Genomic DNA, 21,699 nt, shown 5'->3' with positions numbered 1-21,699 from the left:
TTGTGATGAGACTTGCATGGAATAGTTGCGTTTCCTGGATATTTTCTGTGGGCGTTTGATGAATACATCATACGGGGAGGTCGAAGCGTAGGGTAAGCCTTCAAATTTGGGAAATGGTTGATTCATCAGGTTTTTACTTCTATCTAGAGCCGAATCCGTGTGTATCCTCCGCCAAGCATGCGCAAATTCAAGAGCCCTACATGTGATGTCCATATTCCAATCACTGCTCTGTCAATCCTGATGATTATGATGCAAACTTCGAAGTGCTTATGCATGAGTGTTCCTGCAATGCCACAACTCATACGCAACCTGCATGATGTTGGGGAGCTGGGAAGAACGTCCTCAAGGCTCAGGCAGTGCGAAGTAAGAGTCAGCCCAGTAAGCGGGGTGATCATGAAGGCAGACGTGCTGGAGGTAGCCAAGATAGCAACTCAGGGTACCATCGTAGCACGTATCTTCCGATGGCCTGTAAGCTTCATACCACCACCAGTCACTGAAGTCGATGTCGTCGTCTCCTGTACTGGTCCCATAGAGTTGACAAAGCTTCATTCGTTCATTCGGACCGTGATTCGGACGATCTAGGAACCACCAGTCCCTCATGAACTCCCAGGGATTGAACGAATTTCCGTCGAGCTCGACTTGGACTATCCTACCGTAGCCATTGACCCAGATGTTAGGGCACAGCTTGTATAGGTTTCCAGGAAATACTCGGTCGAATTCCGTCAGAGCGATGGTGGCAAACTCTCGGAATCTATCCAGTTCCATCGAGGCCTGAGACTGCGTAGTTCCATCGCCGTTTGCGATCCTGAACGTAATCGATGATGGATAATGACCACAGGCAGAAGTTACCCTTAGGAAGTCGAGCATATTTACCCGAAGATCGCCCAAGGTAGTGGCGTCTTGTAGCTGGAATTGTAGAAGGAACTCCAAGGGGTTATCTGTGCTGGTACCAGAGGAAGAGAATCTACCACCCATAGCCCAGGGACGACTGGTGATAGGTGCTATGCATAGGAACCGACGTAGTTTCTCGAAATGATCGAAATCAGTGGGCGAAATTTCGGATCTCATCTTGATGGAATGTTGGTTATGGAACCAGAACGCACGATGATACTGAGACCGAAGGGACGAGTTCAGCAAGGTCAAGATTGGTGAAGCACCCTCAGTTGTCTTCAAGTCCAGATCGAAACAGACTTGTGGGTATATGTCGTCACCACATCCTTCGGAATTGGGTTGATAAGCTGGGGACGTGAGACCGATTGGATACAAGATGCGTTCTCTCAAATGCTCCGGCAGCGTCATCAATTCGGGCTTGGTGGCCGGTATAAGAGCCAGAGTCCTACCATTGTCGAAGACAGAGAAAGCGCTTGTATAGGAGTTCTCTATGGCGAGTGGGTTTTTGTAGTCGTGATTGAACTGAACGAAGCCCTCCGAACCATCCCGAGCAACGCAGATGTTGTGGATCTGGCTTCCATACTTCTCCAGATCATGTGAGTCTTGCCGAAGTGTACACAAGATATTGCTGATAGCCATAGTGTTGAGTGCCGCTGATGACCCATATTTGGTGTCTTCGGGTATAACAAACTCGATCTCAAACTTTGCGTTTTTGTTTGCCCAGAGAGCCTTTACCAAGGCACCCATCTGAACGAAGTCGGACATTTCCTTGGTATCATAGCCTGACCAAGGATCATCGAACCTCGGATAAGTCCACTGCCAGTTGATCACGACTTTTCGTAGCATTGTTGCACTGGAGCCAAGTTTCTCTATCCAATCCGCCAAATCAGTCATTTGCGAACGCGGTCTCTGGTACCATGCTGGATAAACCCTAGGAATGATCCAGGTATTGCTGTGCAGTAGTAGAGATGTCGACTCGTGGTAGACCTGACGACAGGAGACGAATAGAGAGATACAATCCGCTTTTGAGAAGAAGAAGATGGGGGGCTGTGTTAGAGGAGTAGGACCACTAAAACCAGAGGTGGCTTCTTCATCACGAGGATGTATCTCGATCTTCTCATAGGTTCGGAATAGATGTTCATAGATCAGATTGCGAACCTCGGCGGGTAGAGTGAGGAAGTGCGGGGCTGCAGGGTTCGTCGGCGTCGACATGGTTTTGCGGCCAGACTTTGGACTCCGAATCGTGGCCATGATTGTGAGCGTTGGGCCGCCGCTGTAGAGTCGATTCGTATCCTCACTTATCCGTTTCTGGTCGCCTGAGGAGAGTGGCGTTGGGTAAGTTTTGAGTGGGTCGCAGGGACTTTATATATTGAGTGGTACGTATATAGTCTGTGTGCGGTGTAGTTCGTGCGCGATACATACGTAATTGACCGCTCGCTTACCGAGTCTAAGCTTCTCGCAACTATCACCTGGGTGGGTGACCGTGAATCACCTTCTCCCCGCAGGCAACAGGCAGCAGACCACGCGCTTGCCCTGTTGAGGCCCGTGCACATAATTTCACTGCCGTTTCGCGGAATTCCATTTGAACAAGCTTTTCTCAGGACTGCCGATAATAAATATATAGAAAGTATAGAGGTGTTGGGATAGCACCTTAGCTGCTTTTTTGAACTGCTGCTACAAACACCGCGTTGTGAAAATCTGCTACTGCTAAGCATTGATATCACTTACTTTGCATATATATAGAAAGTATAGAGTCTGAAAGTAGTGAGCTACTACTGCATCGGGCGGGGGAAAGCGCACTTTAAAAACTGTTGTCGAGTCAGTCACCTGATACGTTCACATCCTCTATACTGACACCAAACGCTCTTATTGCGGCTTAATTCTTGGTTTTTAGACATAAGCTTTGCGTATCAAGCCTATGAGCAACTTTTAATATTCGATCTTTATGATTGTCGAAGTGGAGTATTAATATAGTGAAGTGACAAACTGTGTAATTCACAGCGCTTTCAACAATCACATCTCCTACGAGAAATTTCTATCTCCTCTATAGTATCACAGTCCCCATTCCTGTGTACCAAATTGAAGAGCCACCGACGGTTTTGAGGAGAACTCTACTGAGCTTTTTTGACACTTGCCTCTAACAACACATTTGCCTCCTTATCTAGTATCCTAAGCTGGTATAACACGATACAGTAGCTCAGACGCTTGCATAATTTTGACTATTGCCATACCCATCCAACAAGAGCTTGATAGTCGTGATTGTGAACAAGTCTAAACAAGACAATCACAGAAGGAAGCGACAAAGTACTTGCATATCCCAAACCATAGATGAGCACTTATATCTCTGAGGCTCTGCACAGAAAATCTAGTTCTACACATATTACTTCTTATAAGCTATTATTATCAAGCAGTATATCTTCTTCTCTATCTCCACGAACACATCCAGGGATGGTGGCATCGCTGGCCGGGAACTGGGCTCCTGTAGGAACACATTGTTAATCAACAGGGACCCCAAGATCTCATTCGTCTTTCGAAGTAGAGCGACCTGGACTATGGGACAATTTAACTGAGGTATCCTCCAAAACTACCACATCTGAAAGCCTTGTTGACGCAGCGACTCAACGATCGAGCAGATGCCCAAGCCTGGGCGACCAGAGTCGTTGAGGAGTCAGTTGCATCGTATTCTTACAACACATTCTCAGAACACATTCTTATAATCCTACAACGCCCAGTATGGAAGAACCCACTGCCGAATTGGGCAGAACTCATACAAGTGACGCACCGCACCGCACGCTGTGGGTGAAACGTCATCACGCGCGGAGGGCTTGAATTGAACACGTGCTTCCAGCTCTCCCAGGCCCCATTTATACCCCCCTACCCCCCTACCAGTTGTCTCCCCACAAGCTCGAGCTCAACTGTGACCGAGACAAATAAACAAAACGCTCAACTGTTAGTACGCTCGACTGCGAACGAGACTACTGCTAACAAGATAACCGCTTAGCGCCTCTTCTACTACCCTCCACCTTCTCTCCCGAGAGTTAACTTGAACCACACACCACGCTCAACCAACCCGATCCTATCCCACCGAAACCTACCAACATGTCCCCAACACCCATCGAAATCCCGCGGACAAGAGCAGCCACGAACCACGCCGGCCCGTCCCGCTTCCTCGACCTCTCCGCCGAAATCCGCGCCATGATAATGGCCAACATCTTCGAATCCGCCGAGCCCATCAGGCTGGAGATGAAGTATACGTTGCCCGACATCCCTGACATCTTTGACGACGACCTGTCGGAGGACGAGGAGGACGACAGCAGACCCCCTCAGACGTTCATGGTACCAGTCCAGACTGAGAAGTACCGCGATATCTGCAAGGGCATAACCCTCTTCCTGACCTGCCGCCAGTTATATCACGAAGCCGCCACGATCTTGTATAGCAACAACACTTTTGTGTTCGTTAGGTCAACCGAGCTGAGCTTTAAAGCTGGTCACTACCTTTGCTACAAGGAGTGGTGCTTGGGACTAGGCTCTCAGATGAAGTGGCTAAGGAAAGTCCACATCGATGTATACGACAGTGTTTGGATGGCGATCTGGAGAAATGATGGGGCCAGGGGGATTCACTCTGGCGATTTGACAGCACTGGCGGAACTCATCTGTGACCCCTCGATGGCCAAGTGCGTGTTCGAGGTGGTAAAGCCACGCGAGATGGAGGAAGGTGCCGCCGCAGAGGCATTCACTTTTGACCCGGAGCTCATGAACAAAGTGTTCAAGGGTCTCTGCGCTGATAGGACGAACCTCAAGAGGTCAACGGGAGCTATTATCAAGCTCGACTTCTTCCCCTTTGCGAGGCATCCGTCTTACCAAGCAGGAGACGACATCGGGCTTCTCGAGATTGAGTGCGGCTCTCCCCACAACCAGTCCTCGCATCGTAGGGAGTGACTATTGACAATCGACTCCGACGGCGACATGATTCATCCTCGCCGTAACCTGTTTGCACGCCTGGACCACCTGCCTCAGCCGGTGATTGACCGTATTGGAGCGTTCATGGGATTACGCCAACAATAGTTGTTTTCTCGAGCATCACCGTCCCAGCGATCTTCCAGGTATTAAGGAGTGGCTTCTCACCATCAACTCCTACGGCAACATGGTCGATCTCTGCCAGAACATGTTTGCCCTCATAAACAGGCTACCTCAGCCGGTGATTGAACGGATTGGACACTTGATGGGATTGCACCAACAGTAGCCTTGTTCCTTTAAACCACTTCCCCATTCGTCTTACGCGGGCGTGCGAGGTAGCCTACGAGACTAGAGCCCTAAGTCACAAGGTCACGGGTAGTAACAACGAACAAGCCGCCATCCTGTCTCATTTCCTGCTCCAGCAACAGCCCGATATCGGCCATTCCGAATTGCTGCAAGGTGTCCGCATGGTGTACCAGCTCAGGGTAAGCAACTTGAAATCTCCTTTCGCCAAGATGTCCAGAATATCAAAGCACGTCCTGAAACAAGATCAAGAGTCGTACCGACAAAGAGGGTTCCGGAGAGTTCAAGACCGGCATATATTCAAGTATACGTGCGAAAAGACGATGCTTGTGCCAAGGTGGGAAGGTCGGGCTACGTGCCATGTCACACCTCTCAAGTCGGAAACAGGAAAGACTGTCGGAGCAATGAATCTTGTTACGTGATGGATGAGGGGACTTTGCAGTTGGAATGACTGATGGAAGCAAGTCAATGTTGTGAGGGCCTGTTACAGTTATGGGTCGGCAAGGCTGGTCACACCTTGGGAGATGTTATGCCTGGTGGAAGTCACTCGGAGTTTGATAGCGATATGAATATATATTGTTAACCAATTATTTTCTGGAAGAATAAATACCTAGAGTGACATCATGATCTAGCTAGATATGGAATTGTACAATGAATTGATTATAATAGATTAAAACACGTCCTCTGTGAATGGAAACCAACATTGTTAAGAGTGAATCGTTGACATGTAGTCAAAAAAGCGTCTAACGGTCGGCAAGTGCACCCCGCAATCACGGCAAGTCCGACCGAGCGATGACATCGTTACTCATCGGCTACTGCCCCCACTCCAAGCCTACTCCAACGCCCCGAAGCACAGCTCCAACATTGCAATTGTATATTGGTGTCTGCAATTTCTGCCTCGGAGTCATCTCCTTCCTTCACCTCTAGTCTCGGCAAACATGGCATCACTCCTCAAGAAATCACTAAAGCTTGCGCTCATCCAACTCGCCTCCGGGCCCGACAAGAGCGCAAACCTCCTCTCGGCGCGTCAAAAAGTTCTCGACGCCTCAAAAGCGGGCGCAAAACTCGTCGTCCTGCCCGAATGTTTCAACTCGCCCTACGGAACAAAGTACTTTGACAAGTACGCCGAAACACTCCTACCGTCTCCTCCCTCGGAATCGCAATCGCAGACATTCCATGCGCTTAGCAAATTGGCACAAGAGGCGGGCGTATATCTTGTTGGAGGCAGCATACCAGAAAGAGACGACAAGGACGAGAAGAAACTGTACAACACAAGTCTGACGTTTGCGCCGAGCGGCGAATTGCTGGCTACACATCGAAAGGTGCATCTATTCGACATTGACATAGCGGGGAAAATCACGTTTAGGGAGAGCGAGGTGCTGTCGCCGGGGAACAAGATCACATTGGTGGATTTACCAGAGTATGGAAAGATTGCAGTTGCGATATGTTACGACATAAGGTTTCCGGAACTTGGCATGATCGCGGCGAGAAAGGGCGCGTTTCTGCTGCTGTACCCGGGCGCTTTCAACCTCACGACTGGCGCATTACACTGGGAGTTGCTGGCGAGGGCTAGGGCGACGGATAACCAGGTCTACGTTGGACTGTGTAGTCCCGCAAGAGACATGCAGGCCGAGTACAATGCGTGGGGACACAGCATGGTAGTGGATCCGAACGCGGTGGTGGTGGAGCAGCTAGATGAGAAGGAGGGTGTGTTGTTGCAAGAGCTGGAGGCAGGCAAGATTGAGGAGACGAGGAAGGGCGTGCCGCTGTATGGACAGAGACGGTTCGATGTATATCCAGACGTCAGTGAGGGGGGGAGATTCGAGGAATAGTGTGACTAGGATGCGGCATTTAGATGCAATCATTCTAGATGACCCACCAAGTCACACACCGGTTTCGACCCCTTTGGCCTTCTACTTTCAGCCGTGAGCCAAGGTGCTAGTAGCTGTCCGCACAGAATTTGCGATTTGCGTCATCAGACGCGATGATTCAAAGTTAAATAGTCATGTTGGTATACGAAGAAAACGAAGCTTGACATGTGACAGAACAAAGTCGATTGATGCTATCCAAGGTGCTATCATGTGTCGCATTGCGTTGTGTGGGGGAGAAAGTGAGACATGTAGGTGCAGAGGTGTGCTTGGAAGAGCTTCATGGCGCGTTTAGGCCCTGTTCTAGGCGGAGGCGCCATCAGGACGGCCAAAGGTAGGGGAGGTGGCACCAAAGCCAGCCCAAGTCAAGGGCGGGCGAGGCCAAATTGGCCGGCACCATTCAGCGCAATGCACGCGACTGATAGGCGGTCAAGGCCGCACAAGGTGCACAACACGCTGCAGCGGGACTATGCACTGCACAGCAAGAGAGACGACTTACGCGTCTTGCTGTAGATGCAAAAACGCGTTGAAGAGTATATCAACAACAAAGGCGCGTCTGCATATGCAATGCGTATGATATACGAGGTTGCGCCGTGTGCTAGAGCAGCTCAGCGGGCGCAATCAACAGCAGCAGCAGCGGCGCGGAAAAGCAAATGATTCCAGGCGAGGCCAGGCAGCCATTTTGAAATTCGGGGGTATTTTTTGCTGGGACCGCTGAAAATGGGCTGGGGGAGGGGGGCGCCCAGAATCAGGGCACGTTTTAGCGAGCACCGCTGTCACTTAAGGCGCCTGCCCCGGCGACTGCCCGAAATTCAAAGCCCCGTTCCCCTCAAGCTCCCGCGCTCCTCTCCCTCACTCAACCACGCGCCCTCGTTGCTTGAATATCTAGCTATCACCCCTACATTTCATACTCAACATGGCGCCCAAGAAGAAGGAAGCCACTGGCGACCTTATGATCTCAACTGCCGAATACAAAAAGACGCGCGACTCGGTTAGTACTACTATTCTCATCATGTTCCTGCCATTGCTGCGACGCGCCTGCCCTGAGTTTATCGTGTCGCGAACCTGCGCAAAGCTCGTACCCAGGGCGCATTACCGCGCCACCACACAAACTGTTCGAAACTTTTGCTTTGTACCACGTTGATCGCCTCGTCTACGCGACTCATCAATGCCAAAACCCCCTTCTCAGCCTCAGGCAGGCGCCATCATGCCAGGGCGACCTAAACAGCGCAAGCGAATTATCGCTACTGAAGATGCGGCTGCCAATGACGCATCAATTGCTTACAGTTACAATCAGGTCATCGCCTCCCTCCATAACTTGCAGGCTGGCCTCATCCACGTGCAGCATGGCATTACCGATTTGTTGAGCAACTATCGCAAACACTGCGCCTCTGTCCTGGGTGATGAGGAGAGCGAAGCACCTTTCAGCGACTTCACCACAAATACCCAATCCCTCGCTGATGGTGTACGTGCTGCTGCCGACGAGCTAAAGCAAGCTATTGCTCCCGTCGAGAACGCGGCAGATGCGAACAAGGGCAAGAAACGCAAGCGCGAAAAGAAGGAAAAGGACCCCAATGCTCCTAAGAAGCCCCTCACTGCTGCCTTTTTGTATGCTCAGAGTGCGCGTCCCATTGTCAAGGCAGATCTCGAGGCCGCCCTTCCTTCTGGTGCTATCATGGAGAAGAACGCTGTCCAGACTGAAGTCAACAAGCGATGGGCCGAGCTCCCCGAGGAGAACAAGGAGGTGAGTCTGCTTGTATAACGCCAATATCAACATGTCACTAACATCCTCCAGCAATGGAAGGCGCAGTACCGCAAGAACCTGGAGGAGTACAAGATCAACCTCGCCGAGTACCTTGCCAAGAAGGGTATCAAGGACGCCGAGCTAGTCGAAGAAGACGACGAGGAGGACGAAGACGAAGCTGAGATTGAGGTCGGAACCGGTGCCGTTGACTCTGATGTCTCCGACGACGAGGAAGAGGCCCCTACCAAAGCCCCCTCTCCCCCAGCAAAGACACCTCGCAAGCGCCAGAAGACTGCCCCAGCTGTCAACGGCAACACCCTCCCCATCCACATTGCCCCAGCCACTGTCTCAACCCCCGTCCCGCTACCTACCTCGCGCTCCTCTGCCGCCGCAGCAGCAGCCCCCGTGACCGCCGTGACCGCCGTCGCCGAAACCCCCGCCAAGAAAGACAGCAAGAAGAAGAAGGAAAAATCCGTCCCTCAGCCCATTGCCCCCGCTCCTCCTGCCGTCATCGCCGAAGAACCCACTCCCGAGGAAGCCGGCGGCAAGAAGAAGAAGTCCTCCCGTAGCACTCGTAACACCGAGGCTGATGGCGACAAGGAGAATGCCGCACTGGAGAAGGCTGAGAAAGCTGAGAAAGCTGAGAAGGCCGAGAAGGCCGAGAAGGCGTCCAAGGAGAAGAAGCGCGATAGGACTAAGAGGAAGAGCGAGGTCGCTAACTAAGCTAAGCGCTGGTTTTGACAAGTCGTCTTTTTCTTCCATCATCTGCGTCTAGTTTCCGTTTTCTCTCCAGGCGTTTCTTAGCAGTCACGTGGTCTGGTTGGCGGGAGGATAACATTTCGATGTTTTTTTGTCCAAGTTTTTTTCTTTCCATTGGGAGATGGCGGACAACAGAAGGGGATGTCATGTACAGATGTTAACGTCCGCGTGAGTACACGTCCGCGTGGCTTTGCTGTGCTGTCTATGCATGATTCCACAGCGAAATCGGGCCCTAAAAGAGAATTTTGAAGATTGTTTGGTCATGGTTTAATTGGAATGGGATAGGGTGGGGGGGTCAAGTAGTGTATGTGTGTATTATGACATCCCCGGCTTCTTTGTCGAAAGTGTGGTTTTGTGCTGTGGTCTTGATATGTGTGTGTGTATGTGGTGTGGAAGCTTCTTGGACTGGATGGCTGGTTGAGATGGATACATGCCATGTCCAAAATGTAGGCGGGCTACAACATACAAAGACTATCCAAGGGAAATGAGTATGTATATCAAAAGTCATGTAGTCATGTCTCATTCATCATCATGTCTAACCCAAGGATACAAAACGCCAGTGACCATGCAAAAAGAGAAAGCAAGCAAGCTATCCACTGTAGTGCAGTATAATGGAGATGGTGGGAGAATATCCAACCCAAACTCCACTCGTTCTGTTCCTCTTGAATAGTAATATGCAAGTGCACATCCAACCCACATCGTCATATGAACAAAAAACAACCCACGATCCAACCCATCACACCCATCTAAGTCTCAATCTCCATCTCACATCTACAACCCCTCAACAGCATCCTCAAAAAACTCAACCTCCTCCTCTTCACTCTCCCCTCCCCGCCTTCCACACCCCACCACCCCCTCCTTCAACGCACTCAAAACCCGCCTCCCAAACTCCATCCTCTCCCCCCTAACCCTCTCCAAATACTCCAGCGTCAACCGCGCACACTCCTCCTTGGCCTTCTTCTTCCCATACACGTTCCGCGCCTCGCCAATGGGTCCGGCGTGCGGACCGGCGTCTTTGAAGAAACAAGATACCGTGTGGAAGGTGGGGTCGGACGGGTGGGGTGTGAAGTGCCATTCGGGCGTTGGTAGGGCGAGCGTTGTGGCGAGGGTGGCGACGCGGTAGGCGTATGTTGGACCTGTGGTGCTGGTGCCGGTGCCAGGGGTAGACGTAGAGTTTGATGTAGTGGAGGGTGTGGATGAGGGACGTCGGGATGGTGAGAGTGCGGTACCGTCGGTGGTGGAGGCAGATTTCTTCTTCTTGATACCACCGACGGCAGTAAAGTCCTCGGGCCAGACGCCTTGGTCTTTGAAATACGTTATCGCTGTGCGAGCGGCGGCCTGGCGAGCGGACTTCTTGGACGAGAAGAGGGCGTCGAGGGAGCCGAAGGGGTGGGGGTGGTTTTCTAGCGTGAGGAGGCAGGCAAAGCGGGTGCCGGATGCATAGTCTGTGTATGTGGGTTGGGGGGCCGAGATTGAGCGTTGGAATTCTAAGGTGGTTGGGTGTTTTTAGTAAACCGGGTTTGGATATCTAACTAGGCTTTTGCGGGAATGGAAGAGGAGGAGGGGGAGATGAACGTACCTAACAACTGTCCAACCCAATTCTCACCCGGTTCTTCTTTTTCAACTGGTGTTGCAGCCGCTACAGCGTTACTCTTCTTCCTCTTGGTTCTACCGCCCGTGACACGTCCTTCTTTTTCCAACTCTTCTAGTACACCAAGCGCCTTCTCGCTCACTGCTTCCTTGGCCTCTTGCTTACTGTTAAACATCCTGTCCACGCTCAAATCCTGCAATTCCTCCATGCCCTTCAGTCCAGGAAAACTCACACTAACATTCCAGCCCTCGACGCTGCTTCCGCCGTACGTAAACGCAGGCTGAGGGATACCAAGTGCCTGGTACTTTTCATGGAGCAAGATTATGTTTTTGGACGAGCGGGCGCCGACGGCTATGGGAGTTAGAGGTGTGACGGTATCGGTGTTATTCTTGGATGCTGTTTTGGCGTATTTCTGCGCCTTGTGAATTCCCTCGTTCATTCGAAGGAAATCGTCAACCTTGAATACGTTGTCGCCTACACTCACCACACCGTCGATGCTCACAGCACCATCCGTGGATGACGCAGCGAACATTGGCGGTGCAGCTGAGGTATCAATCTGCATCTGCATGGTGGAAGATGTTTCAGCCTCGTTGTTGCGTCTCTCTCTTGCAGTCGACGTTTTTGCCGTATTCTCACTCAGGACGTTGTTAGTGACAGCCGGACTTGAAGAAGGGAAAGAAGAAGAAAGTGGAGCAGGCACAATTAAGTACCGCAAGAGATCTTCTCCTGGCGCCGGCATAATAACGAGGGACCGGGTGGGAAGCGGGCACGGCGCCCTCGTTTGCTAGCTTGTCGTAGCGGTAGCTTGCGAATAGAGTGGGGAATTGCCGTTTGGTGGGGTAGATGCATGTGATTGCGCGACGACGTGCCACGCGCAGGACACACAGGAAGCGGTAAGGTTGAGGTCTTCTCGCGAAGGCCTCAGTTGTCGGTGGTGTTTACTTGCAAACGAATGGGTTCCGTAAAAATACTGTAATTGGATAAGAAGACGATTGATGTTGGATGGTGAGGTGAAGTTCAAGTTCAGCCTTGAGGCTCCCGCTTACCGCGTCTCGTGGCACCCAAGCACGGCATGCCCGTTTGCTTGTCTCCACCTTCCGAGCTTGGCCTGCATACGTCCTTGCACCGACTTACATCTGCGTTTACCATAACCTCCGGCTCCGCTGGGTCATAGCTTCTCCAACATGCATGCGCCGTCTATTTTAGGCATTCCAACAGCTACGTCAACGCAAGAGCGCAAGGAGCGCCCTCTCGACCGTTGAGATGCACGTTATCACCGCCCTGTAGTAGCGTGCTCAGACCAACTATCTGCAGTACTCTATCAAGAGCAGCTGAGTGGCTTGCAACGTGTTTCACCTTGCAATTGACGTCAAGAGAACCGGGAAGACGGGTAAAGGACAGGTACATGGATACGAAGTAGCAACTCTCATAGATTAGGTTATCATTACATTACTGGTATCCCGTCTAACTAAGTGCCCTTGGCCAACATCGTCTAATCATCATACATGGAAAACGTACAGTCATTTCGTCATTAGCAGATCGTCCCCATGTCTAGTAGCTCCTACTTCTCTGGTCTCAATTAAATCCAACACTCCAAAACCTAGCCCGTGGGACTGTTCTTTCCGACAATCCACCTCGTTGATAGCCCCACCCCCTGTATCTCCTTCAAAGGGACTCTGTAGACCCTGTAAATCCCAGAGACCTTGATTGACGCTGGCATGGGCCTCATGAAGACCCTGCACGACCAAACCTTCTTCTTGGTTGACTTGCTGATATATGTCGTGGGCATGAATCACCTCATGGCCTTGTTTGGATTGCTCGTGATCGTCGTGTGTGAGATAAGGGTGATACTGTTCCGCGGCGTTTTCGAGATGCGAGATAAGATCTGCGTGATGCCAATTGAGCTTTGTTGAGTAGCAAGCCAAGTCAGTGGGGTCTTGCATATGACTGCTTGTATCAACAGCAACCAATTGTCCATGTTCACCAACAGCAAGTCCCATGTTGGCCAGTTCATCGTGTTCTAGACCAGCAAGCGCATGCAGGCTCTCGAGGCCTGTACTCTGGCTCGCAATGCCGAAACTGTCGTATGCTGATAGGTTGATGGCAGGCTCGAAAGCACCACTAATGGTGATGTGGCCACCGTCAAAGTCGAAATCATTGTGTGCATTAGAGGGCAACAAATCTTGCGTGTGTGAAAGCGCAAAGCTTTGTCGAGAGAATTCGGTTGCGGTAGTGGTCGCTGAAGCATCAACGTGTTCTAGATCCGGTTGCATGGAGGCGAGAATGTCGAGGGAGAGCGACGGAGGCGGGTGCTCCTGATGAGATTGCACTCCGTACGGGTGATCTGCATGGGGATGCGCAAAATCCAAGGGCAGCTGTGAAGCTTGCTGGTAGAGCGATATATCCGCCGTTGCGGGGGTAGGATCATCCAATATCTCCTCATGATCCCTCTCCATGACCTCAGTCTTGTACTCCATCTCTTGACACCACCTCTGCTCGATGGCCGGTTGACAGCGGGCGAGGCTGACCGAGCGCCACTTCATACTGCCCACCTCTGCAGAATTCCTAGTCTGCTGGAATCTCCACAGGATCGTGAAAAGACATTGAGCATCGCCTGTGCCAGGCATGATACCGTATATGTCTTGCGTTGCTGTCAGGCGTAGTAAGGAATCCCTTACAGACTTCTCGTCTTTGTGTCTTAGGTTCTGATACTTGGCTAGGCGCATTACCCAGAATGGTGATCCAAAAGCGATACGTAGATGGCCCGACGAGCCTCGAGGGTCTGGGTGATATTCGCAAGACGTGCGATGTTCCTTTTGCTCATGCTTTGTTGGATCGAGCTGTGGATTCGAAGCAATATCTCCACTGTCGTAAAAGCGAGTGGTACATTCAAGAGAAGCAAGCGCTGAAAGATTGACCTGCGAATGAAGATCGAACGTGATGGTAAGGTTAGCTTTTGGTCGTGCTTCAGTCATCACCTTGATAGATGAATCGCAAACCAGCACCTTCCGGTCATGCCTAGCCCAAGTCTCTGTTTCAGCTTGTAGAAAGTCGAACTCGGGATATTGACGGTGCCACGACTTGAAGTCTGCAATGTCCAAACTATCAAGTCTGCCGTTGGAGTGCATCTTTGTGAAACAATGCACAGGCTGATGCTCGCCATCTACTGTCATGGCAAACTCGGTCACAGTAAAAGGCGATGACGATTCGCTCCGCGCAGCTACGCCTAGAGAAAGGTCCGAGCCACCCAGATGCGGCCAAAGGTGCAGTGAGGACGTATCATGCTCATATTTGGTAACAGAATCCGTGCGCTGCGCATGTTGGCGGGCACGCAGGTGCGACGAATGATATACCTGAGAGGCGACTTCCCCGCGGCGGCGCTTCTTTGAGTCTTCTGGTAGAGAGATGTAGGCAAGGACTATTGCGCGGTTAGTCCACTTCGGGCAGTCCCTTGCCCAACCCTCACGAACAACAACACGAATAGCAACAGCAAAGCCACCACCATGCCTTCTAGAAGTAATCTGGAAGATAAGAAAGTCCCGATAAACTATACTCGGCGCTTATTGAAGAGCCGGAACTCGTAGCCAATGAAAGGGGTTGGGAAAGGATGTACGGAACGGGTACTGACCGAAGTTGAAGCCTTCCAGCTTTCCTTTGAGCACTTGCAAGTGACTAGATACCCGCTTGCGATCCCGACGGATGCCCGTGTCTCTGGAAATCGAGTTCTGGATCAGTTCGTTTCGTCCTCGCAGTTTGCCTTCGAACATGAGCTTTTTTCGCCCCATCGGGGGGCATCGAACCAGTGCTGCGTCGATTTTGATTAGTATACGTGTGAACCTAGTGAATGAATCCATTAAACAAGAAAACTTCATACTGTGTTGTAAGAGCGTGATATCTTACCTCTCCAAAATGCGTGCTCCAAGAAATCTGGCCACACGGTATTATCCTTCTTGTCCGGTTTCTCGCCCGCTGCTTCTTTTCTTGCTCGCTCCTTCTCCTCCGCCGCATCTCTTGCGATGACTTCGGCAGGACTAAGGACAGGTTGCTTCTCGCGGTACTTTTGATACTTGTCTGATCGCGCCAACATCCTGTATATCCGGTCGAGTTCATATCTGATATGTTTCTCCGACTTTTCAACACCAAAGCCGGCCAATCCAACGTGGTTTGCATGCACATTGCCGGTATAGTAGGCGCCTGCTGCGGTAGTTCGTTGTGCGTGTGCATTCTCTGTTGGGCTAGGACTGCCATGCTGCTTTAGCTGCAAAGAGGTAGTGCTGCCATAATACTCGTGGGACTGATTAACTGATCGCTCTTGTAGAACGACTCGCTGCTGTGATGAGGTGTCGGCCGTAGTAACTAAGAGGGGGACATCCTCCAACGGCACACACAAGGGTTGGTGTTGGACTTGCATTGCGGCTATGGCATGGGAGTAAGCAAATGGAATGATAAGGGTAAGAATGACGGCTGTCGCAGAATGTAACGAGTGTCAGGCAGTTGGAGCAATGAGCGACTGAGGGTGGTGATTGAGGAAGACGAGAATGTATCTGAGTATGTGGCGAGGTAAAGGTATGCAGATAGTTTGCAATGATATAAAGTGTGGTCCAGATGACCAGCCCTAGGCAGGAGGACTACATGACAGCCTGCACCGACTCTAGGGTGCGATACGACACCCGCTAACCTCGAAATGGCAGAGGGGTCAGTCAACGAGGTAACATGGCCATTACTATGAAATTAACAACACTTGCGTCGTGCCGTTGTTCATAGCCGCCATTTCGCTTGCCACCCAAGTAATTACACTCATCGCAATTCCATCACCTGCTGGAATGGTAAATATGATAAGTTAGCAGAGGGAACAAGGGCATCAAGTCGACCGCCTCCAATTCGACCGTCACCTGATTGGCCGTGTGCGAGGAGAGCCGCTAAGGATTGCTCAGATCAAGGATGGATGTCAGTGGTTGCGAACAACAAACTACGTCAGCCAGCGTGATCGACAAACGTCTTGTTCGTAACCGCCTTACTCCCCAGGTTTTGGAGTAATCTGAAACGCGGTGTGGTGGCCATGCCCATTGATTCACTCTGTAGATGTACCCTGTCGTGGCTTAGAAAACGGTGATCTAAATATAGAGTTCATGTGCGGCGGGGGCGAGTACGCTACTACTTTGAGCATACTGCGGCGAAGGGCGGCCTAGCTTCCGTAGTCGGAGAGCAAGGGGTGGTGTCAAGCTTGACAGTGTCGCGCGTGCAACACCTACCAGAACACGCTCGCGTTCACTCGTCTAGATCATCGGTGCCTGCAACGTTAAACTTTTTCCGACCACCTTCTGTCAGACGTTGGAGGGCGACCTTGTTGGCCTGTGCTCCCATCTTCTGTTGCATCTTCTCAAGCTCCTTCTCGGGGTCATCAGATTCAGCCTCTGCAAATGCAAGAACCAAACGACGGCCCAGCAAGTGAGTATTTTTCAATGCGTTCATCGCGTTGACGGCGTCGCGTTTCGTGGTGAACTCTGCGAAACCAAACCCACGTGAAGACGCATCAAACTTCTTAGGCACCCGAACAGACCGAAGCTGGCCGTAAGGGGTGAATAGAGCGCGAACATCCTTTTTCTGCGGCCTAGGTTAGCAGGAGCTATGTTAAAGTAACAAAGGGATCCTACGCTGGCTTCAAAGGGCAAGTTCTTGATGATGATTTTCGTGCTTGCCGCCTTCTTGGCTGCATCCTCGTTGCGACGCTCTTCAGCCGCATCGGCGCCCTTGTGGGATGCCTTTATCAACAGCTTATGCCCTTCAAGATCATGGCCGTCCATGGCTCGCAAAGCAGCAGTAGCAGTCTCGGGATTGTTGAACTCGACGAAACCGAAGCCCATCGATAGCACGCCACGTTTAGGGTCCATCTTCGTCTTAACGGTCGCGCTGCGGAATCCGGACAAAGGCTTGAACGCCTCGGTGAGACGCTCGGTAGTCGTGGAGAAGTTCAGGTTCCGCACATACAGAGTAGCGGTGTTTGTCGCTTCGGGCTCGGGAGCATCCACAAGCAGGTCGGTCGCAGTTGGTTTTACAACAGGCTGCTCTGAGAATGTAGTCTGTACAAAGTTGGTTGCTATACCTTCCTTGAACAGATCCTTGGGAGCCTTTTCCAGATACAAGATCGAATCCTTCATCTTCCGGTACGACAATGACATAAAGGCCGTCTTCGCTTGGGCGACGTTGGAAAACTCGACAATGGCCGTCATTCCCGTGGGTGGCATCAGAAACTTGGTCACAGTGCCGTGCTCCTCGAACAGCTTACGAAGCTCATCAGGCGTTACAGTGTGAGGAACGTTCTTCACGAGAATAGCAAGGTCACCTTTGGCGCTTCTTTGAAAGGCCTCCAGGTCAACGCCATGCTGGGCAAAGTAGGACTTTGTCTCTTGGATGATGTGTGTCTCAGCATGGGCTTGTCTGACTGCAGCATCTGCGGATGTGGGGTCGAGTAGTTCAGCCTTGCTGATGCCCATGCGTCCTGCAATGGTGGACATGACTGCATCGGCATTCAGGTAAAGCGAGTTCCAGTTGAAGGTAGCCTTTGCAGCATTCTGCTTCTTCCGGATCTCTTTCTGCTTCTTGAGAGGCAGTTTTGAGATCTCGTACTCATCGAGCTTGGTGTCTTTCTTTGCTTTTGCCGAGATGATGTGAAGGAGACGACCCTGGAAGATGGTATTGTCGTTGTCAAGGTATGCCTCGACAGCGTCGCTTGGGTTCGCGAACTGGACAAACGCAAAGCCCTTGCCTTTTCCATCGGCCTTTTTCAGTGGTACATGTACCTATACTAGTCAGCAACGGTCGTCAAATAGTCGCTGACATATACAAGAGGGTTTGCCACTATCAGATAAGAAAGACATCTACTAAAATACTTTCACAAGGTAACTTCAAATGCCGAAGCATCAGTTGTCCCTATCTTGACGTTCATCATTGCATGGGCGGAAGGAAGAGAGAGATGTTGACTTACTTCTTCAAGAGTACCATGCTTTGAAAATTGCTGCCGGATCTCGTCTTCGGTTACCCCGTAATGGAGATTCCGCAGGTAGAGTCGGCCAGTCTCACGGATCTTGTCCTCTTCGTCTGGTGCAGCAACGACTGGGTGTTCTTCAGTGGGCTGTTCTGGCTCCGGCTGCGCCTCCACCACTTCTGGTAAAGCTTTTCTAGCTACAGGAGGCTGTGGTACCGACGCTTGAGGTGCTACGGCGCCGACTGAGGGTACTTCGTCGTCCTCCACCAGCTCCAAGACTCGGTTTGTTCTTGATCGTAGCCAGTCCACATCGGACACAGGACCCTGTTCTGCTGCAGGAGCCTCTTGTATATCTTCCATGGGCTCACCGCCGTCAATATCTTGAGCTTGGGGCTCTGGTGGAGGCTGTTCGGCGGGCTTGGGCTGTATTGGGACAGAGGCGGCGGGTTCTGGCGCAATCTTGGGCTTTTTCGAGATGACCTGATAGTCGTCGTCGCTTTCGTCCTCTGGCACAGCAACTTCGGGTACAGCCTCGTCGGCAGTGGCAATGGGCGCTTCGTTGAGCTGCTCATCGCCATTGGCCCACAAGCTCGTCTTGGAGGGCGGCTGATAGACCTCGAGAAACTCCTTCAACTTGGGATCCTGCTCAGCCTCGTCTCGCTTTCGCTTGAGGTCGTTCTCTTGCCGCGGCGGCCTGTACTCATCGTTGCTTGGCGCACTCTTCTCGAGCTTTAGCTGCCGTCGTGACTTTGGCAGTTCCTTGTCGGCGATCTGCGCACATTAGCCCCGCTGGTCACCATCACCGTCGCAAAGTACATACCGGGCGCGCAATCTCAGCGTAAATCTTGGTGAGCTTGATAAACGTCTTGTTGAAGTACTTGACCGCCTTTGCGGCGTCCTCGGGCGTTTTGTAGCCGACATAGCCTATGCGGCGGTGCGGGAAGAACTTGACGTCGGTAATGGGGAATTTGGCAAAGTGCTTGCGGACGTCATCTTCGCTGAATTTGGGCGGCAGACCGCGCACGAAGATTCGGGACGACTCCATGCTGTGCAATGAAGTTTGAGACCGGCTCGAATGTCTTGTCGGTCAAAAGTTCGCGTTCAGAAAAATTGTCCTGCTCGCAAATCCACACTAGTGGCGCTAGTGAGAGCTCGGGCCACGTATCTTAGGCCGCGCGCGAGCGCCTACCCAAACACCGACACAAGCAGCCTTACAACAAACATAGCCTCTCTCACAAGACACCGGCCGTATAAGACTGCGCCCGCTCCGTAAATCTAATTCCATAATCATTCCCCCGTGTCACACGAGAACTTCGTCAAAATGGCAAGCGAGAAGTCAGATGCCCACAAGCAGGAAGGTGAGACGCTTTGTTTATGCCGGTACTTTTGAAAGAGCACGAGCTAATAGGATATGCAGCCCAGATCAAGTCGGCCGACATGGTACAGCTCATGCAGTCACTTTTTATTACCGTTTCCTGACACGTGCAACAGAGCGAAGAGATGCAGCAAGAGGCTATTGAAGTCGGTGAGTGACCTTCGTTCCGCATGCGGCTGACGCAGGAGCTGACATCTCGTAGCAACAATGGCTATGGAGCAGTTCACTATTGAGAAGGTGGGTCCTTTATCCACCCGATCCGAGACCTTGTTAGGGTCTCAACTAACAATCGTCATATAGGACATCGCCCAGTACATCAAGAAAGAGGTAAGAAACATAATTCTTTTGCATCCAACGCGTGCGCTAACCTATGTGTAGTTTGACAGCCGAAAGGGCGCCACATGGCACTGCATCGTAGGCCGCAACTTTGGAAGCTTCGTCACTCATGGTATATGCGCCTTTCATCCAGTACATGGCCGACGGCAACTAACCCGACACCACCTGGGCAGAGACGAAACACTTCATCTACTTCTACCTCGGTCACTGCGCTATTCTGTTGTTCAAGACTCAGTAAGCGCATGCAAGTGATCAAGGCACCCTCGGCCTCTGCCATTCCCATGTTCCGTCATCGTCAAACTTTTGCCTCATGGGTGACGACGTTTGTTCCGTCTCAGGGTTCCAAGACGCCTAGTCGTCTAGGATTGGTTAGAAGTGAGGATCCATGTCGTCTTCGCAGTATGGGTGGCAATCTGCCAACAAGATTCCGGGGCTCTGTTGTTCAATGGCGTTTTATCAGGGCACCATGTTGAGGTCGCAGCTACCATCATAACGACTGTAACGAGTCTCCTTTGCACAAAACTGGCTTTGGAGGCTTTCAGGTACTATAATAAAGCGTTCTTGCTCATACTCTGGGAAGTGAATATGATGGGTCGTGAGGCGGTGATCAAGTGACTGCCAACAGCTGCGTGGCACAGCGTTGGTGGCGCCACAGGACGTGTCATGGCCGTGAGCTATCCCATAACTATAGCAAACTAATCTATAGGATCACAGATGCTCCATCGTGTTATCTTACTCCCAATCCCGCGCTTCCGCTGTCTTCCACCCAAAAGCCCGGTACAAAACGAACTATGCAGGCGCGTTTATCCCCAGGATCCGCGGGCCTAGCCGCTAGCCCCATGCAGACGCGGCCAAGTGTGGCTGATGGTCTGTGATGACGCAGCCTTTCCCTCGGCGCCAATGTCACCAACCGGAAGTAATTCAATCAACGGAACCGCACAGCCTTTAACCTGTCCTTTTACCACCTTACTCACTCTTACATCGACTCCGGCGACAGCACGCGACACAGATTCACGAGACGTTATATACCCAAGTACACGCGGACTAGCAAGGAGCTTCGTAAGGTACTTAGACACGCTTGGTCGAAACACGCGACATCACTCCACCGAAACACGAGCGCGAGATCTCCGGCACGAAAGCATCCTACATATCCACACGCACGGCGAAGACGATCGTCAGACGCATATCATATCCCATATACCACACTCGCGCACCCAACGCGCATAACAAGCAACCATGTTCTTCTTCTTCACATGCGGAACACACAGTACGTCCGGCACCTATACCGCAATACCCCTTACCCTTCACCAACCCACCACGGGTGAGAGGGGTAAAACCAGAGCCTCGATATAAATATAACCTCAGAGACCAATCTCGCTAACACAAACCCCACAGCCTTCACATCCAAGCTCTCCGGCGCAGAACACATAACAGTGCAATGTCAAAACTGCGGAAACTTTAGCGGACGGTATGTCTCCCCTATCCCTCTCCCACCATATCCCTATACCCCTCCTCCTACCACTCTCCCGCCTCCTCCTCCTCCTCCCTTACAATCCACTAACGTACCCCACAGAGTCATGAAACGCTGGGAATGGTTTACCTTCTGCTTCATCCCCGTCATCCCCTTCTCCATCAAACCCTACAAGGAAGTCGGCTGCCACATTTGCAACTTCTGGCAGGATATAAAGTACCGGCCGGATGTACAGTCGCAGATGGGTCAAGGCGGTGCGAGTCAGGGCGGTGCTGTTATGATGGCGGGCGGTAATGGCGCGCCTGGTGCTCCTGGTGGAGGCGGGGGTGGGTATGGACCGCCGCCGCAGGGGGTGCCGCAGTATAAGTGAGGGAAGAGAGTGAAGTAGGGGATGTGGATGTGGATACCCTAGGAAAGTG

The 21,699-nt window shown here is 51.6% G+C and overlaps 11 protein-coding genes across 11 annotated transcripts; 6 read left to right on the top strand and 5 right to left on the bottom strand.

Moving 5' to 3' along the window:
* Positions 1 to 342: 342 nt before the first annotated feature.
* PtrM4_117230 (uncharacterized protein) lies at positions 343 to 2,142 on the bottom strand (the record flags this gene model as incomplete). Its single annotated transcript, XM_001935066.2, has 1 exon — positions 343 to 2,142. One exon carries the CDS (start codon positions 2,140 to 2,142, stop codon positions 343 to 345), a length of 1,800 nt encoding a protein of 599 aa, XP_001935101.1.
* A 1,848-nt stretch (positions 2,143 to 3,990) lies between these two features.
* PtrM4_117220 (uncharacterized protein) lies at positions 3,991 to 4,830 on the top strand (the record flags this gene model as incomplete). The annotated part of the gene is made up of 1 exon (XM_001935065.2): positions 3,991 to 4,830. One exon carries the CDS (start codon positions 3,991 to 3,993, stop codon positions 4,828 to 4,830), a length of 840 nt encoding a protein of 279 aa, XP_001935100.2.
* Positions 4,831 to 6,089: 1,259 nt separating this feature from the next.
* On the top strand, positions 6,090 to 6,983 carry PtrM4_117210 (CN-hydrolase domain containing protein; the record flags this gene model as incomplete). The annotated part of the gene is made up of 2 exons (XM_066108260.1): positions 6,090 to 6,941; positions 6,978 to 6,983. 2 exons carry the CDS (start codon positions 6,090 to 6,092, stop codon positions 6,981 to 6,983), a joined length of 858 nt encoding a protein of 285 aa, XP_065961445.1.
* A 952-nt stretch (positions 6,984 to 7,935) lies between these two features.
* On the top strand, positions 7,936 to 8,163 carry PtrM4_117200 (uncharacterized protein; the record flags this gene model as incomplete). The annotated part of the gene is made up of 1 exon (XM_001935063.2): positions 7,936 to 8,163. One exon carries the CDS (start codon positions 7,936 to 7,938, stop codon positions 8,161 to 8,163), a length of 228 nt encoding a protein of 75 aa, XP_001935098.2.
* Positions 8,164 to 8,226: 63 nt separating this feature from the next.
* PtrM4_117190 (uncharacterized protein) lies at positions 8,227 to 8,781 on the top strand (the record flags this gene model as incomplete). The annotated part of the gene is made up of 1 exon (XM_066108259.1): positions 8,227 to 8,781. The coding sequence occupies one exon, from the start codon at positions 8,227 to 8,229 to the stop codon at positions 8,779 to 8,781; it is 555 nt and encodes a 184-aa protein (XP_065961444.1).
* Positions 8,782 to 10,426: 1,645 nt separating this feature from the next.
* PtrM4_117180 (uncharacterized protein) lies at positions 10,427 to 11,681 on the bottom strand (the record flags this gene model as incomplete). The annotated part of the gene is made up of 3 exons (XM_066108258.1): positions 10,427 to 10,443; positions 10,464 to 11,009; positions 11,102 to 11,681. The coding sequence occupies 3 exons, from the start codon at positions 11,679 to 11,681 to the stop codon at positions 10,427 to 10,429; spliced, it is 1,143 nt and encodes a 380-aa protein (XP_065961443.1).
* A 952-nt stretch (positions 11,682 to 12,633) lies between these two features.
* PtrM4_117170 (uncharacterized protein) lies at positions 12,634 to 14,241 on the bottom strand (the record flags this gene model as incomplete). Its single annotated transcript, XM_066108257.1, has 1 exon — positions 12,634 to 14,241. One exon carries the CDS (start codon positions 14,239 to 14,241, stop codon positions 12,634 to 12,636), a length of 1,608 nt encoding a protein of 535 aa, XP_065961442.1.
* Positions 14,242 to 14,673: 432 nt separating this feature from the next.
* Positions 14,674 to 15,524, bottom strand: PtrM4_117160 (TEA domain containing protein; the record flags this gene model as incomplete). Its single annotated transcript, XM_066108256.1, has 2 exons — positions 14,674 to 14,918; positions 15,014 to 15,524. 2 exons carry the CDS (start codon positions 15,522 to 15,524, stop codon positions 14,674 to 14,676), a joined length of 756 nt encoding a protein of 251 aa, XP_065961441.1.
* An 857-nt stretch (positions 15,525 to 16,381) lies between these two features.
* PtrM4_117150 (RNA-binding protein (RRM domain)) lies at positions 16,382 to 19,143 on the bottom strand (the record flags this gene model as incomplete). The annotated part of the gene is made up of 4 exons (XM_001935060.2): positions 16,382 to 16,717; positions 16,768 to 17,913; positions 18,099 to 18,869; positions 18,919 to 19,143. 4 exons carry the CDS (start codon positions 19,141 to 19,143, stop codon positions 16,382 to 16,384), a joined length of 2,478 nt encoding a protein of 825 aa, XP_001935095.2.
* Positions 19,144 to 19,419: 276 nt separating this feature from the next.
* On the top strand, positions 19,420 to 20,047 carry PtrM4_117140 (dynein light chain type 1; the record flags this gene model as incomplete). Its single annotated transcript, XM_001935059.2, has 7 exons — positions 19,420 to 19,456; positions 19,516 to 19,538; positions 19,590 to 19,623; positions 19,676 to 19,710; positions 19,774 to 19,800; positions 19,852 to 19,921; positions 19,983 to 20,047. The coding sequence occupies 7 exons, from the start codon at positions 19,420 to 19,422 to the stop codon at positions 20,045 to 20,047; spliced, it is 291 nt and encodes a 96-aa protein (XP_001935094.1).
* A 998-nt stretch (positions 20,048 to 21,045) lies between these two features.
* On the top strand, positions 21,046 to 21,650 carry PtrM4_117130 (Drf-FH1 multi-domain protein; the record flags this gene model as incomplete). Its single annotated transcript, XM_001935058.1, has 3 exons — positions 21,046 to 21,076; positions 21,205 to 21,277; positions 21,383 to 21,650. 3 exons carry the CDS (start codon positions 21,046 to 21,048, stop codon positions 21,648 to 21,650), a joined length of 372 nt encoding a protein of 123 aa, XP_001935093.1.
* Positions 21,651 to 21,699: the final 49 nt, after the last annotated feature.

The sequence above is a fragment of the Pyrenophora tritici-repentis genome, chromosome 6 (genome assembly GCF_003171515.1).
Source record: "Pyrenophora tritici-repentis strain M4 chromosome 6, whole genome shotgun sequence".
Classification (NCBI taxonomy): domain Eukaryota; kingdom Fungi; phylum Ascomycota; class Dothideomycetes; order Pleosporales; family Pleosporaceae; genus Pyrenophora; species Pyrenophora tritici-repentis.
Note: the sequence above shows the minus strand (reverse complement) of the source record. Positions and strands in the feature narration are given on the sequence as shown.